This window comes from Zootoca vivipara, chromosome 6, assembly GCF_965207765.1.
Source record: "Zootoca vivipara chromosome 6, rZooViv2.hap1.1, whole genome shotgun sequence".
Taxonomy (NCBI): domain Eukaryota; kingdom Metazoa; phylum Chordata; class Lepidosauria; order Squamata; family Lacertidae; genus Zootoca; species Zootoca vivipara.
In genome coordinates, this window is record NC_142589.1 from 62,225,427 (window position 1) to 62,239,596 (window position 14,170).

Here is a 14,170-nt window from a genome sequence, read left to right on the forward strand (position 1 = left end):
TTTTTGTTCTAGTTGCCATTTCAACTTTATTCTGCAATTAAAAAAAAACTTCACAAAATACCATACAAATATACAGAAAACAGAACGTGGAAAAACTGTAACTTAACTTAGATATGTTAATTGACCGTAATAATTATACTGCATTTTGTTTTGATACTCAATTCAATACTTTTTAAAAATGGGAATGTACCAGTACCATTTTTCAGGTTTGTAACACAAACAACTTGCCGTGCTGTTATATTTGCCACAAACACCCAATCGTTCTCTCTTCTCTCTCTCACACACATCAGAATTTAATAGGACCAGTTTCATGCAAAACAGATTGAGAATTAGTGACCTCTAAACCAAGCCAGCAATGTGTTTGGGGAGTGGAAACCCCAATGCTCATCAGAAATTTCCTTGCCTGAAGAGCTTTCTCAGTTCAGTGGATGGAGACAATCTACAAATGCATTCCTTTGCTCATGTGTATCAGCTTACTTTACTGAACTGAAGAGCACCATCTACCCATGCGTGCATTTGAGCACACATATCTTCATACAGTTATACATTCTAAGTATATGACATTCCATTTGCCAGTGTGCTCATTTGATTTGAGATACATACAGGCCCTTTCCATCACTTTCGGCTACAACCTGCACTGTTGTCAAGAAGCTGCTGCATGCGACAGTTTTTCTATACACATCAGAGCTCCAGCAAGGAGTTGCGGGCAAGGGCAAATAACTAAAATGTTTGCACTGCACTAGTATAACAACTGATCAAGTCAACAGAAACCACCTGAGCTGTTTTCTATATAGTATTAAAAATTATTACCCACCCTTCACCCTAAAGTCCCAGGACTGGCTACAACAATTAAAACACAATGGCAAGATCAGTTTAAAACAAATTACAATCGCAGAAAGGAAGAGGTTTCTAAAAATGTCATTTGTCTTATCATTCACTTCTAAACGGTATTAGAGCTGCTGCCATTTTCTAATGCAAGAGAAAGTAAACTGGATTCTGATGTAATTGCATCATTATTCAGATATTAGTATTTTGCAGTTGTTTATTTTGAAATGTTCAAATTTCTTTTACATGTCCAAACAACTGATTTAATATGTTTATAGGCCACTTTTCCCATTTATTTAGCCCCAGGGGTCCCAAACTAAGGCCCGGGGGCAGGATGCGGCCCAATCGCCTTCTAAATCTGGCCCACGGACGGTCCGGGAATCAGCATGTTTTACATGAGTAGAATGTGTCCTTTTATTTAAAATGCATCTCTTGGTTATTTCCCCTCCCAAAAAAATATAGTTCAGCCCCCCACAAGATCTGAGGGACAGTGGACCGGCCCCCTGCTGAAAAAGTTTGCTGACCCCTGATTTGAGAAAGAAATCAGTGCCCACAAATGTATTTTAACAAACCAATTTAATTTTCTGGCAGCTCAGTTCTAACCTGAATCTAGCAATCTTCTGATAGGCACAGATAAGTGCTCAAATGTTCACTGAATAGGAAGGCCTACCCTGACCAGAAGAAGTGCACATGATCTCCTGAAGAGTTTTGAATGAAGCCCTATTTACACATATTAAAACCTGAAAAGTAATGTAAAGCTCAATTTCACGTATTCCAAATCAATTCAGATGAGTATTCAAATATACTGAAAAAGTCTATTTTACAGCATCTTCAGCTGGAGTTTTCTCCCGACAATTTTTAAAAGTAGTTTTAAAGGTAAAGGGACCCCTGACCATTAGGTCGAGTTGCAGACGACTCTGGTGTTGCGGCACTCATCTGGCTTTACTGGCCGAGGGAGCCGGCGTTTGTCCACAGACAGCTTCCGGGTCATGTGGCAGCATGACTGAGCCTCATCTGGCGAACCAGAGCAGTGCACGGAAACGCCGTTTACTTTCCTGCCAGAGTGGTACCTATTTATCTACTTGCACTTTGACATGCTTTCGAACTGCTAGGTTGGTAGGAGCTGAGACCGAGCAACGGGAGCTCACCCCGTCACGGGGATTCGAACCGCCAACCTTCTGATCAGCAAGCCCTAGGCTCTGTGGTTTAGACCACAGCACACCTGCGTCCCATTAAAGTAGTTTTACTTAAGCTAAAACTACAAAATAAAAATAAACTCTGTAGAATAACAAATAAGCTAAATATATAAATATTGATTTGAAGAAGTGCATGGCAAGTTATTCTGGAATGTTTAAAAGTAGCATATAAATTTAGGAAATAAGCTACCACTCAAGTATTTACAGCTAAATATCAGAATTACTGATATTACCCTGAAGGTGGGTATTGAAACTGAAGTCACATCACTGAAAGTTCAGTATATCTCATCAATTTATGGAGCAAAAACCAGCTCTCTTCATGTTAAATAAGCCACCAAATTTTAAAAGTACTTTAAAAAAAACCTAATTAAAGCATTAAATATTACTAGTTTTACTGCAGACCAGCTTGGAATACAATTCCAAGGATAAACATGCTGACCTATCATTTTGCATCCAGGGGCTCTTTATCCATTTTGGCAGAAAAATGCTTGTGTGGTCATGGTTTCATGCAAGATATTAATCAGACATTCACAATAGTTTCATATATTTCTGCCAGCAGTTGGTGCCAATATGCAGACTCACTACATAAGAGCGCTAGGTGGTTTTTCAAATCTGTTTCTGGTCTATTGTTATTTTACCTTTTTGGAAGTTTTACATTATACAAATGTTAATAAATATAATCCAGGACTTTATCATGATTGGAGAATCTGTTACCCCACATGAGACATGAAAGGCACACAGCTATAATGTTCAAATACATCCTAATGCAGGAACCCAAACCGCGGCCCTCCATATGTTTTGGCCTACAACTCCCATGATCCCTAACAGGACGAGTGGTCAGGGATGCTGGGAATTGTAGTCCAAAACATCTGGAGGGCCGAAGTTTGGGGGTGCCTGTCCTAATGTTACCTTCCATTTAAATAAAATTTGTATGGAAATTCCATATATTTTCAAGAAACCAAAAAAGCCATTTTATAGCTTATTCCAAGGTACAACTATGCTTTTAAAAATATCAAATTCAGTGGTACCTCGTAAGACGAATGCCTCACGGAATGAAAAACTCGCTAGACAAAGCTTTCTATGGCCGTGTCTCGCAAGACGTGTTTTTTTTTCCTGCCGTTTGTTTCCGCAAGACAAACTTTTTCGTAAGACGGCACAACCCACAGAACTAATTATTTTCGTCTTGCAAGGTACCACTGTTGTTGTGTTGGTACCTAAAGAATAAGATTCCCAAGTCTCAGATTTAACAAGGATCTTTTGGGGAAATAACTTGTTTTTCTGTAAAACTGTACAATTGTAAAGAAAGTAAAATACAATAGCATTCTTCTCAAATATTACATCACGTCATAAACATTATTTTAAAATACTTTACAACTATTTGTGAACCAAAAAAGACACTAGTCTTCTTTTCTCTGTGTTTCAAATCGTTCCATCAATGCTCTAAATACATTTCCTGGTATTTTCTGATGTTTGTCTATTAAACATTGTACCGCATTTTTTGCCTATAAGGGCAGAAAGAAAATAGCTCATTATTGTAACAGCTTTCAGTCAGTCACGGATTAAAATTAAAACCAGGATTTAGCCCTTTTAGTAGCAATAATACCCAAGGTATCAGCAGTTTAATTTCAAAATTACAAAACAAGTGTGAGATGCAAATGCACAAAATGGAGTACGAAGTGTTAGCAACTGTCAGGTGGGTTCAAGTTAGAATTCTGATGCTTTCTATCCAATGATTTATAGCATATAGTTAACAAAGCTAAATAGTTAACATGGTGTCCAGACTCAAAATATGCAATGAAACTCAAATATGTAAGTAGCTCTATAAACCCACAGGAAGTCTAATGTTTGTTCTCTAATAATATCCCCTATGTGTGGCAAGATAAACTTGGTCCTCTTCCTTAACACAGCCTATTGCTAGGCTGAATCATCCAGAAAAACCTGAAGCTGAGAAGTCACAATACACTTTAGCATCATGGCCAAGATTGGAATAAGAGAAATTTCTGGCTGTGAAGTCCAGCACAGCAGGAGTCAAGCTGGATATGTTTCAACAAATGTATTTTAAAGCTTGTAAGGTCTATCTTCAAAAGGAGATATGTGCCACTCTTCTCCCATCTCTCATTATTCCTTATTCTACTGTCCTTGCACTCTCTTGTTTCTTTAGTTGTTTGCATCTTTATCTCAGCCAGGTCATATTCACCTTTTCCCATCCCCCTTCTCAAATCGCAACCTCCATAAATGTTCTCCACTGATTTAGCGTACCGCTGGGCAATCTTGGCAGTCCACCCAAAATTCAATGAAATTAACCAGCTTCATCTCATGGCTATTTGGGATGTTTCCATAACTGTATTCAGGACATAGGAATATTACACTACAATTATTTAAGATTAGGACAGTAACTTTGCTACTTCAGCATTATGAAAACAAAAACTTACTTTTTCTGCCAGTTCTGCAGCAGTTACATTTGGGTCATATGGAATAGGATCTCCAACATATGTGCGTAGTTTGACAGGGAAGTTTCCATACAATGGGACTAGTGGCAAGCGAGTGTTCTCATACACCCATCTAAGTAGTTCTGGTTCATTAAAAAGAAGGGGGGAGATATATTTAAGAGAATAGCAGGTAAAATAAAGTTCTATTGCCCAAATCATGCAACTCTTTAAAGGTACAGTATCTTGGAGGCAATGGCTTTCAAGTCACGTTTGTGCAGCTGAGCTCGTTGCACAGATTATGCATTCTAAGCAAGAAGTCATTAGAGAGAAGTAGTAATTGCTGAAATACGGTACCTCCAAGCTGTAGGTTGTGTTTGCATGTAATGTTACCCCCACCACCAATCACAAGCTTTTGCTTCCATTTTCCATCAACCAGCAATATCCGAATCTGGACAAACTGTTGGTATTAATTTTGGTTTAGGGAATCCTACTGCATTTCCTTAACTATAGTTAACACTAACCACAGTTCTTGGTTCAACATACTGAATAACTACAGTTACTTGAAAACAGAGGCAAAAACTTATGATCTCTTCTGCATGGCTGTGAAGAGAAAGAGAGAAGTGCAGGAGTCCAAGACTACAGCTTAGTGTTAAGTATGAATGAAGCCTTAAAATTGCAAGGTGGGAAGCTATTTTGAAAGATTAGGTCCTATATAGCATCTCTTCCCTAGTGTAGCATAGTAAAAGAAAGAGATTCCAAAAGTTGCTTTGGAGGAAGGAGTCATTGTTCTAGAAATGTAGTGCTGGTTTCTTAAAGACCTGCATTATGAGACAGGGAGCTTGTCCTGTGATAAATAGATTCTCTGCCTGGCCTTTCTTTAGGTCTTCATAGGACCATAGCCAATGTGCTATTGTTGTAAGAGGGACAGAACTTATATCTAAACAAGTGTGAGAACTGCAGCAAATTCTCCCCCCCCCTTTTTTTAGGAAGACCCTTAAATGAGATTTAGTCTGCCTTCTTTATCTTCGCTTATACGTACATGCAATTAGCTAATATTTTAAGATTTACATAGCAACTACAATAGTGACCTCTATTTATTTTCATAAAGAGCCTGGTTTGGGGGGTGGGGTGGGGGAAAACCTCTTGTGTAGTGCCTAGGACAGTGATGGCGAACCTATGACACGTGTGTCAGACGTGACACGCAGAGCCCTCACTGCTGGCACGCGCCCCATCGGCCCATTCGCACTGTTGTTGTTTTCCCCCATTTGTTCTCCCGCTCCTCCTCAGCTACAGCTTGTCTCCGCTGTTAAAACCCAGATCCTTTTTGTTGTTGTTGTTGCTGGTAGCCAGAGATTGGTTTTTAACCCTTTCTGTGCTGTTTTTTTCTGGCACTTTGGCAGACTATGATTGGGTGTTAACAGCGTTAGTTTTTTAACCCATTCTATACTGGGTTTTTTGGCTCTTTGGCAGACTCTGTCGGTGCTGCGTGTTAGTTCCAGCGAAGGTATTATTCATCATTTATTTCTGTTCTCTTCCCCTCCCCCCCAAAGCAAAGCAACATTTGCCCCCCCCCAAAAAGCTCCAAAACTTTGGTCAGCAGCTTCCCCCAAAAAGCTCAACAACTCTGGGCACTTTGTGATAAATAAGGGTTTTTTGGTTTGGTTTGGTTAAATAATTAGTTTTTGGTTTATTAAATACAGTTATATATTACAATTATACATTTTTGTTATTTAAACTATAAATATTGTGAAATTATGGTTTTTCTCTCGAAGTGACACACCACTCGAGTTATGCTCGGTTTTTTGGCGAATTTCAACACACCAAGCTCAAAAGGTTGCCCATCACTGGCCTAGGATAAAGAAGGCAGGAAGCAGACATAGGGATGGTGAAGACTAGAAAGCAGAGCAGAAAGATGACTTATGAAGTATGGAAACTAAAGTATGGGATAAACAGAAGCAGGGTGGCTGCCTAAGGGTGGTTGAAGGCTAGGCTGAGAAGCAGACATATGAGAGGACTGAGCATGAATAGAGTGGAGGCAGAGAACAATAGAAAGGAAAGTAACAAAAAGGATCTGAGGATAGAAACACAACAGAGCCTTCTGTTATATTTTGTAAGGTTGTGCATTACACTTTTTCTCTGTCTCTCTTTTTTACAAAATGGAATTTCAAAGGCATTGGGGGGGATGTAATAGGAGATTTAAGAAAAAATGGAACCAGTCTGGAACACTTTGCTACACAGAACAATATATATCTATGTATTAAAGCTTTGCTAATACTGTAATTCCAAAAGGACAACTGACACTTGTGGATTTGTAGAGCATGAGTTAGCATAAAGCAGCCTCATCCATCCAGATGTTTTGGATTACAAAAACATATTCACTTCACAGTACTTAATGATTAAAGTGTCAACCACATTGTTCAAGAAAGAAAATCTTACCCCTATATGCGCCAAAGATAGCAAGCCAAAGGTTCAACCAGGAAAGCAATAAATGTAACAACTGAAAGCATAATATAAAAACCCAAAAAACTGAAGTTGCTTACTTAATCCACCAAGTGTTCGAACGCTTTCCCGAATATTTTGTGTAAAAAAGGGAATGATGGGCTGTAAAGAGGAAGGACATGCGTTAGCAGGTTCTTTCTCACACTCAAGGCGTTGCATCCTAAATAACAGAGTGCATTCCTCAGTGATTACTCACTAACAATTACTTTGTATCATTATAGGATTAGTTAAATGAATAGCAAGCTGAGAGAACCATGCTAAACCATTCATTAATTACATTTGTATCTTATACTTGCTCCAAGGAGCTTAGTGCAATTTTTCTCACTTACTCTCTTCACAGCTATCCAGTGAAACAGATTACCCAATGAGATTCATATGGGAATGGAAACCTAGGTCTCTATCACAAAATTGAGTTTTTAGCCACAGCATAATATGAATCCCCTATTATTACACCTATAAACTTGGAATACTTTGGCCACCTCATGAGAAGAGACCTTACCTTCCAAGTCCCGGACTGCAGAATCCGGGACCGGCAGCCGTGTGACACCAGAAGTTGTGTCGACGTAACTTCCGGTGTCGCTTTGCCCTTCTATGGGCACCAAAAATGGCCGCCGCCGGCTTCGAAAGTCGCTTGTACGCATGTCAGGAAGTGTGTTGACGCAACTTCCGGTGTCGCTCTGCCCATCTATGGGCACCAAAAATGGCCGCCGCCGACATCGGAAGTCACGTCTATGCACTTCCGGACATGCGTAGATGCGAATTTTGAAGCCGGCGGTGGCCATTTTTGGTGCCCATAGAAGGGCAAATCAGAAAGAAAAAAATGGCCGCCGGCAGGAGAAAATAACGGAGAAAAACGGGAGACGAAGTGATACGGGGGACCACCAGGAAAAGGTAAGTAAAAATGGGGGTTTCCCGGGGGAAACAGGGTACTTGGCAGCTATGGAAGAGACCCTGATGTTGGGAAAGATTGAGGGCACAAGGAGAAAGGAACGACAGAGAATGAGATGGTTGGATAGTGTTCTCGAAGCTATCAACATGAGTCTGACCAAGCTGCGGGAGGCAGTGGAAGACAGGAGTGCCTGGCGTGCTCTGGTCCATGGGGTCACGAAGAGTGACACGACTAAACGACTACACAACAACAAACTTAGAATATGATTCTGGAGAGAAATAAAGAATTTGCTTTGGAGTAAGAAAAACCCTCAAGGTAAATCTGTACTTTCAAAGGAAAACCAAACCACTCTGCTCACAACCAGAACAAGAATCTATTTCAGCCAAATGCTTGTGTTTCATAGCCGCACATTCTAACAGAAACAATTGGAATGCTAATAATTTAGATATATAGGATCGCAATCAATATATTATCACTTCTGGTAATTCTCAGCATTCCATGTAAGCTGTTCCTATGAAAGAACATTATTTTGTCCATACGATCCTTAATTTCATCCTCAATGCAGTTTGAAAAAGCAGACTTTGCCTTCTATTTACTTAAAACAACTAAGGGCAAATGAAATTAATTCTCCGAATGAAAAGACTAATACAATTAAAGCTTTTTTTTGTACCAGGACAGCCCCCCTCCAAAAAAAGATGGATCAAGCCCTCAAACTATGATAGTCAATCAGATGAAACATCAGAAAGCAACATAACGTATTAAGAAATCTCCAGTAATAGCCTTGCATATAAAACATTCATTTATTCACATTAGTCTAGATGGCCATTCAAAAGATAAGACAGGAGGAACAATTCAGGACTTTACTTCTACTGTATTTGATGTTCTGTAATTTCCAAGAAATTGATGGTTTTGTTGGCATTTACTACGGTGTTACACAGAAGAACCAGAGCACTAACACAATACTATACCATTTATACAACTACTGTACTTTGGAATATGTAAGATCTGATCAACTTGGATAAATGGAAACATCATAGATTCTCAATGTATGTGATGGGCTTCCATACAGACATTTTTTGAAGAGCCATTAAGTGCATCCATTTTGTTTCAATTTCTGCTTGCTTGTCTTCGCTTCTTGTAGTTCTCTCTGGATGAAGAACATGAGCAAGCAAATCATCTGTCCTTACTTTGTTGATTTTACATATAGAAAGATTCCAACACTTACAGTGCTGGTTTTGTTAAGATGCCTGCAGTGTTATATTGCATTTATGCTCATAAAACACTCACCACTTTTGCATCAATAGCCACTTGAGCAAATCCTTTACGATTTCCCCATAGCATGGTGTAGCATTCATTACTAAACAGGGCTTCCCGAACTCCTCCTGGTGAAATGGCCAGTGTCTGTCCGTTCTTTAATGCTTTTATACATTCCTCCTGTGATCCAGGCAAAGCGCTAAACACATCAACTAAGATTTTGAAACCTGCAAAGAGTTAAGAAACAGGGAGTTCATGTGAGAAATCTGGAATAAACAGTAGGCAAAAAAGAAAAATGGAAATATTGAACAAAACCATGAAAGAATTTGGATTTTATACACCTAAATCCAGTCCAGCACCCACCTCTTGTTCACATCCTCCTGCATCAATATTGGGCTTAATCAAAACATTTACTTTCAAAACAAAAACTAGTGATAATTTCAAACAACTATCGACTCATCATTTTTCTCTAGGACAAAGTTTGTTACCAAATTTCCACATATCGGGTGCATTTGTGCCAATTCAAGTTTAGTGCTGCTTACATGGTACTAATACAGCAACAACACACCATTACTATTATCACTCTAGAAAAGTTAGTATTTTGAAGATTAGACACATTCTATTTCATAAAACTTGTGAATTGTTTTATAGACTCTAAATTTAAAGGCTTCATAGAGTTTGGTGTGATCAGACAGAATTCTCGGTACAATTAATAATTTGGCAAGTGACCTTAACATTTGGTCACATTAAATTTTATTTAGTTTAACAGTGTCTTCCTACACCACTCTCACTTAAGGGTAATGGTTTAGCACAGCAAGATATATTTCATGGCACATTTGAAATTTTAGCAAAGGGTAAAGGAAACCGGCTATGGCAAATGCTAACCATTGTTAAGTGTTACACCTGTATGGGGCTGCAACCATAAATAAGAAACACCTTATTTTCTAACCATTCCTCAGGAATGGTTATTTATTTTTAAATATAGGATATATTTTTAAAAGTCATGAAATATACTGTCCCCATCTTTAAGGGGCTACAATTAGAAAAGGTACAGTCAATCCCTTTTAAGATCATTGTTACCAATTTTCACCACTGAAGGCAGAACACAGTCCGGTAAGCAAATCATAATAAAGTAAGTCAAATGTCAAATCTGCAATGCAGAAGCCACAATCTAAGAACGTTCTCAATGAGTGTGTTCATGTGTCATGGTAAGCTATGGATCCCAGGTCTGCGATCTGAAGTCACATGGGGCTACCACATTGCTACAGGTAAGCAGGGCCAAGGCCTGGTCAGAATCTCAAAGCACAACTGCCTGGGAATCGTATGTATACCACCTTGGGCTCCATGGTGGAAGAAAGGTAGGATATAAATGTAAGGAATTTTTTTTAAAAAAAGACATACAAACACAGCCAGTGTTCATTTCTGCATTTTGAGTTGTTGTTCTACAACTCTACAAACTGCACATCACGGAATTTATGTATGAATGCACCTGTGTGCACAAACAAATAAACCCTGTCTATAACACATGTCTTCAGATGTCCAGTTAGTACAAGCATCATAATCACATTTCACAGTTTTTACCTGGTAATGAAAAGACAAAGTGATCAGCAACTACATGGATGAATTTTTTCTTCTTAGCAAGAACAGCAGACACAAAGTAGAAAAAGTCTAAAGGTGTTGCTCCGTGATAAAAAACAAATAGGGCTGGTCCATCAGGTATTTTTTCTAGGCCATGCAACTCATAGCCTGTAAGAAGAGAAGGGAAGGTTAACATTTGATATCAACTTTGCATTGCAAAAGCTTAAAAGAAGCACCAGAATTGTAGTGCAAACTACAGATGCAAATGACAGGTAAGCAAAGGCCACATCACAACTGGCCATTCAATATGAAGGATTGAGCACTTTACTGGAAAGAAAGCCTCTTTTGAACTAATTTTTTATGCCCTCATTAATGACTGGATTGTCTGCCAATTAGGTAGTGCTGACTTCTCTTGTTACTTTAGACAGAAGTTGCATTGCTCTTAAAATGATACATTGTATTGGACTAGCTTCTGTCAATGAAAAATACCGTAGTAAAAACTTCTAATCTGGTTCCTTCAGTAGCACCTTAAAGACCAACTAAGTTTATATTTTGGTATGAGCTTTCGTCTAATCTGGGTTATGGTTACTTTGGGACACAAAGATTAAGCGACATAGAATCTGTGTTCATCTTAGTTTCTCCACCAGCATATGCTAAATCTCATAATCTTTACTTCTCAACATACTTGTGCACTCTTTGATAAATGCAGTCAGTATCAATAAAGTCCATCTCCAAAGAAAACTTTGCTGTTCTGTAGAGGAATTATAGTGTCCTGCCAAAATTGCAATGGCTTTTGTCCTTTTCAGATCATAGCTGCTGTTCCATTATCAAATATTATCAAATATTAAGAATCTCATTCCATCTCTGCCTCACTCCTGAGAAACATTTTCTGCAAGTAGAGTGGGCAATTGAAAACATATCTGATCATTCCAATACAATTGGTTCCACCCCATGAAAGCACATATATGAAAATATGTGGAGACAATCCACTTACAACATTACTCTACCTTCAAAAGGAATTCTTCTGTTGATAAGGAATCTGTCCCATCTGACTCAAAAGATTTCACTGACTACTTCATGGGCACACCCTCTTCTTGAAATCACCTGCAAAGCCGGGGGGGGGGGGATAACCACCTTTGTTGTTGCTGTTGCAAAGAGGACCTAGAGTTGTAGACACTAATCTTTAAGAACCACCTGCTCACAATTAGAGTTTCCAAGTCCAGGAATTGGAGAGACTGTTCTGAACTTTCCTGCCCTAATTGCATACTTTCCTTCATTTAACTATTTTCCTCCATATGACAGGTTAGGTTAGGCTAGGGCATTAGTGGACATTGTGCAGCAAAATCTACTAGCAGATTTCTGGGGAATTTAAGTAGATTGGCAAGGATTCCCAAATCCCCAATTGTTTAGCAATGACTCGTACACCCACATTACTGTATAGTGCTGAAATGAAGCAGAAAGTGATGCATTAATGTGTGGAGGGACTGAAGAGTTCAGTTTTGTTCTGATGCTCAAAATCACTGGGTTCAGAATTTATTAATTCTAAGTACTTGTGTCTGTTTGCACCTGGCTCTGGTTAATAGATCTTTTGGTTTTAATAGAAAAAAATGTAGATCCCACAAGCCTAAAGTCTTATCCTCCCCTGAGCTATGGGATATTTGAAGGATTAATTAGGCTGCTTAGGTTTTGAACAGAAATGAGTGTGGAGCTATTCATTACCATTTGCAAGGGAAGGAGCAGAAATACTGACTGAGGTTGGAATCCCATTTGTCTAGGAGTAAAGCCCCACTGAACTGAATGGAACTTACTTCTGAGTAGACGGTTTTCCTGGTCATTATGTAGTTTTTCAAGCAAAGAGACTTCTGACTATACTTAGCCACCAGTTCCATTAGTCAGACTCAGAGGCAATCTCATGCTATTAATTTTCTTCTAAAATATACTTGCTACAATTAGTATACATTATTCAAGCAAAAAAGAAGGGAAGAAGTCTAGCAACCATGCCTAAAAATCCTTTAATTGTTTCATTATTGACTTTCATGGTATCTTTTAAAACCTTTTGTAAAAAAAATCCAATTTACTTACTTTAAAAAATTAGCCTCGTGTCATTGGGCATATAAATTCAGAATATTTAAATATTCACTCAGACTAAATCTGTCTTTCAAGGACAAACTACGTCACCTGAATACAGTTGCTAAATATTAGTGTCTGTACAGCACAGGAAAGTAGCAGACAATAAGTATGACATACCAGACTAGGAAACGATAGTTAAGGTAGTCTGAAGCAGAAGAAAAGTAGAGAGAGTTGATTACGTGAAGTTCCTGTTTTCTTTGAAAGTTCACAGGAACACCTTGATTTCTGGCAGCTGGGAAGAAGAAAACCACTGATGCATCCCCATTATTGTCCATTCTACAAGACTTCTCCCTAACAAGAAGCTTGTCTAAAAAGCCTTCTAGTCCAAGATTTACAGTGGGACCTTGACTTACGAATTTAATCCGTTCCGAATGCACACTCGTAGGTCGAGTACTTCGTAAGTCGAGTTTCCCATAAGAAAAGCGGTTTCCCATAGGAATGCATTGGAAATGGAAAAATTCGTAAGTCGAGGAAACTGCATCTAAAAACTTGTGAGTCGAGGAAACCGCATATAGCCGCGAACGGGTTTTCCGTTCAGATGTCGGAAAAATCATAAGTGCACGGCCACTTTTTCCGCTCGTAAGTCGAAAACGTCAGATGTCGAGGTCCCACTTTATAGTGAACAAGCTAAAGAGTTTATTGTTACCGGTATATTGTCTTGAGAATCTCATGTACCCTCTTAGATTGGTGCAGTTCTTGCTTAAAAGGAATGAATCACAACAGAATTCCACTTTTCCTGCATTCCTATGCACACACTATGCATTCCTCACCACAGAGGTGTGCACACAAACACATCTGGGTAATAGATGGTGCAAAATCAAAATGATTTTGTTTTTTGCTTCTTCTTTTTACAATCTCCAGAAAGTCCACCTTGCACTCCAGTGAGTTTGGGAAATATATGGTGAAACTAGTTAGCAACGAACAACTCAGAAAGAGTTCCTTTAACATAAACCTTATTGTCATTTGCCTCCCTCAAACATACGTGAATGTAAGATATAAAGCTACATTCTACAGTGGAAGAATTCCTCTTTAATCAAACAGATTTTTTTACAATGCATACACATTCTGAATATAGGAATGTGATTGATTAGGAAGTGGAATAAAAAATACTGAACCTCTGAAACTGTGTAATAACAAAGGAGTTTATGCAGTGCTACTGAAAAAAATGCTTGGGAAAGTTCTTCTGAAAACAAGTACAGTGGTACCTCGGTTTAAGTACACAATTGGTTCTGGAAGTCTGTACTTAACCTGAAGCGTACTTAACCTGAAGCGAACTTTCCCATTGAAAGTAATGGAAAGTGGATTAATCCGTTCCAGATGGTCCGCGGAGTACTCAACCTGAAGCGTACTTAACCCGAAATATGATTGTA

General features: G+C 38.7%; 1 protein-coding gene across 2 annotated transcripts in view; it reads right to left on the reverse strand.

The window, feature by feature from the left end:
• Positions 1–14,170, reverse strand: part of LOC118087747 (DGAT1/2-independent enzyme synthesizing storage lipids-like) — a 17,419-nt gene continuing 3,249 nt past the window's right edge. For both annotated transcript variants that reach the window (XM_060275776.2, XM_060275775.2), the window contains exons 3-7: positions 10,674–10,838; positions 9,126–9,319; positions 6,991–7,051; positions 4,454–4,593; positions 1–3,523 (exon numbers count right to left, since the gene is read on the reverse strand). In XM_060275776.2, coding sequence (XP_060131759.1) covers positions 3,419–3,523; positions 4,454–4,593; positions 6,991–7,051; positions 9,126–9,319; positions 10,674–10,838 — 665 coding nt within the window. In that variant the 3' untranslated portion in view covers positions 1–3,418. The remainder of the gene's footprint in view (positions 3,524–4,453; positions 4,594–6,990; positions 7,052–9,125; positions 9,320–10,673; positions 10,839–14,170) is intronic.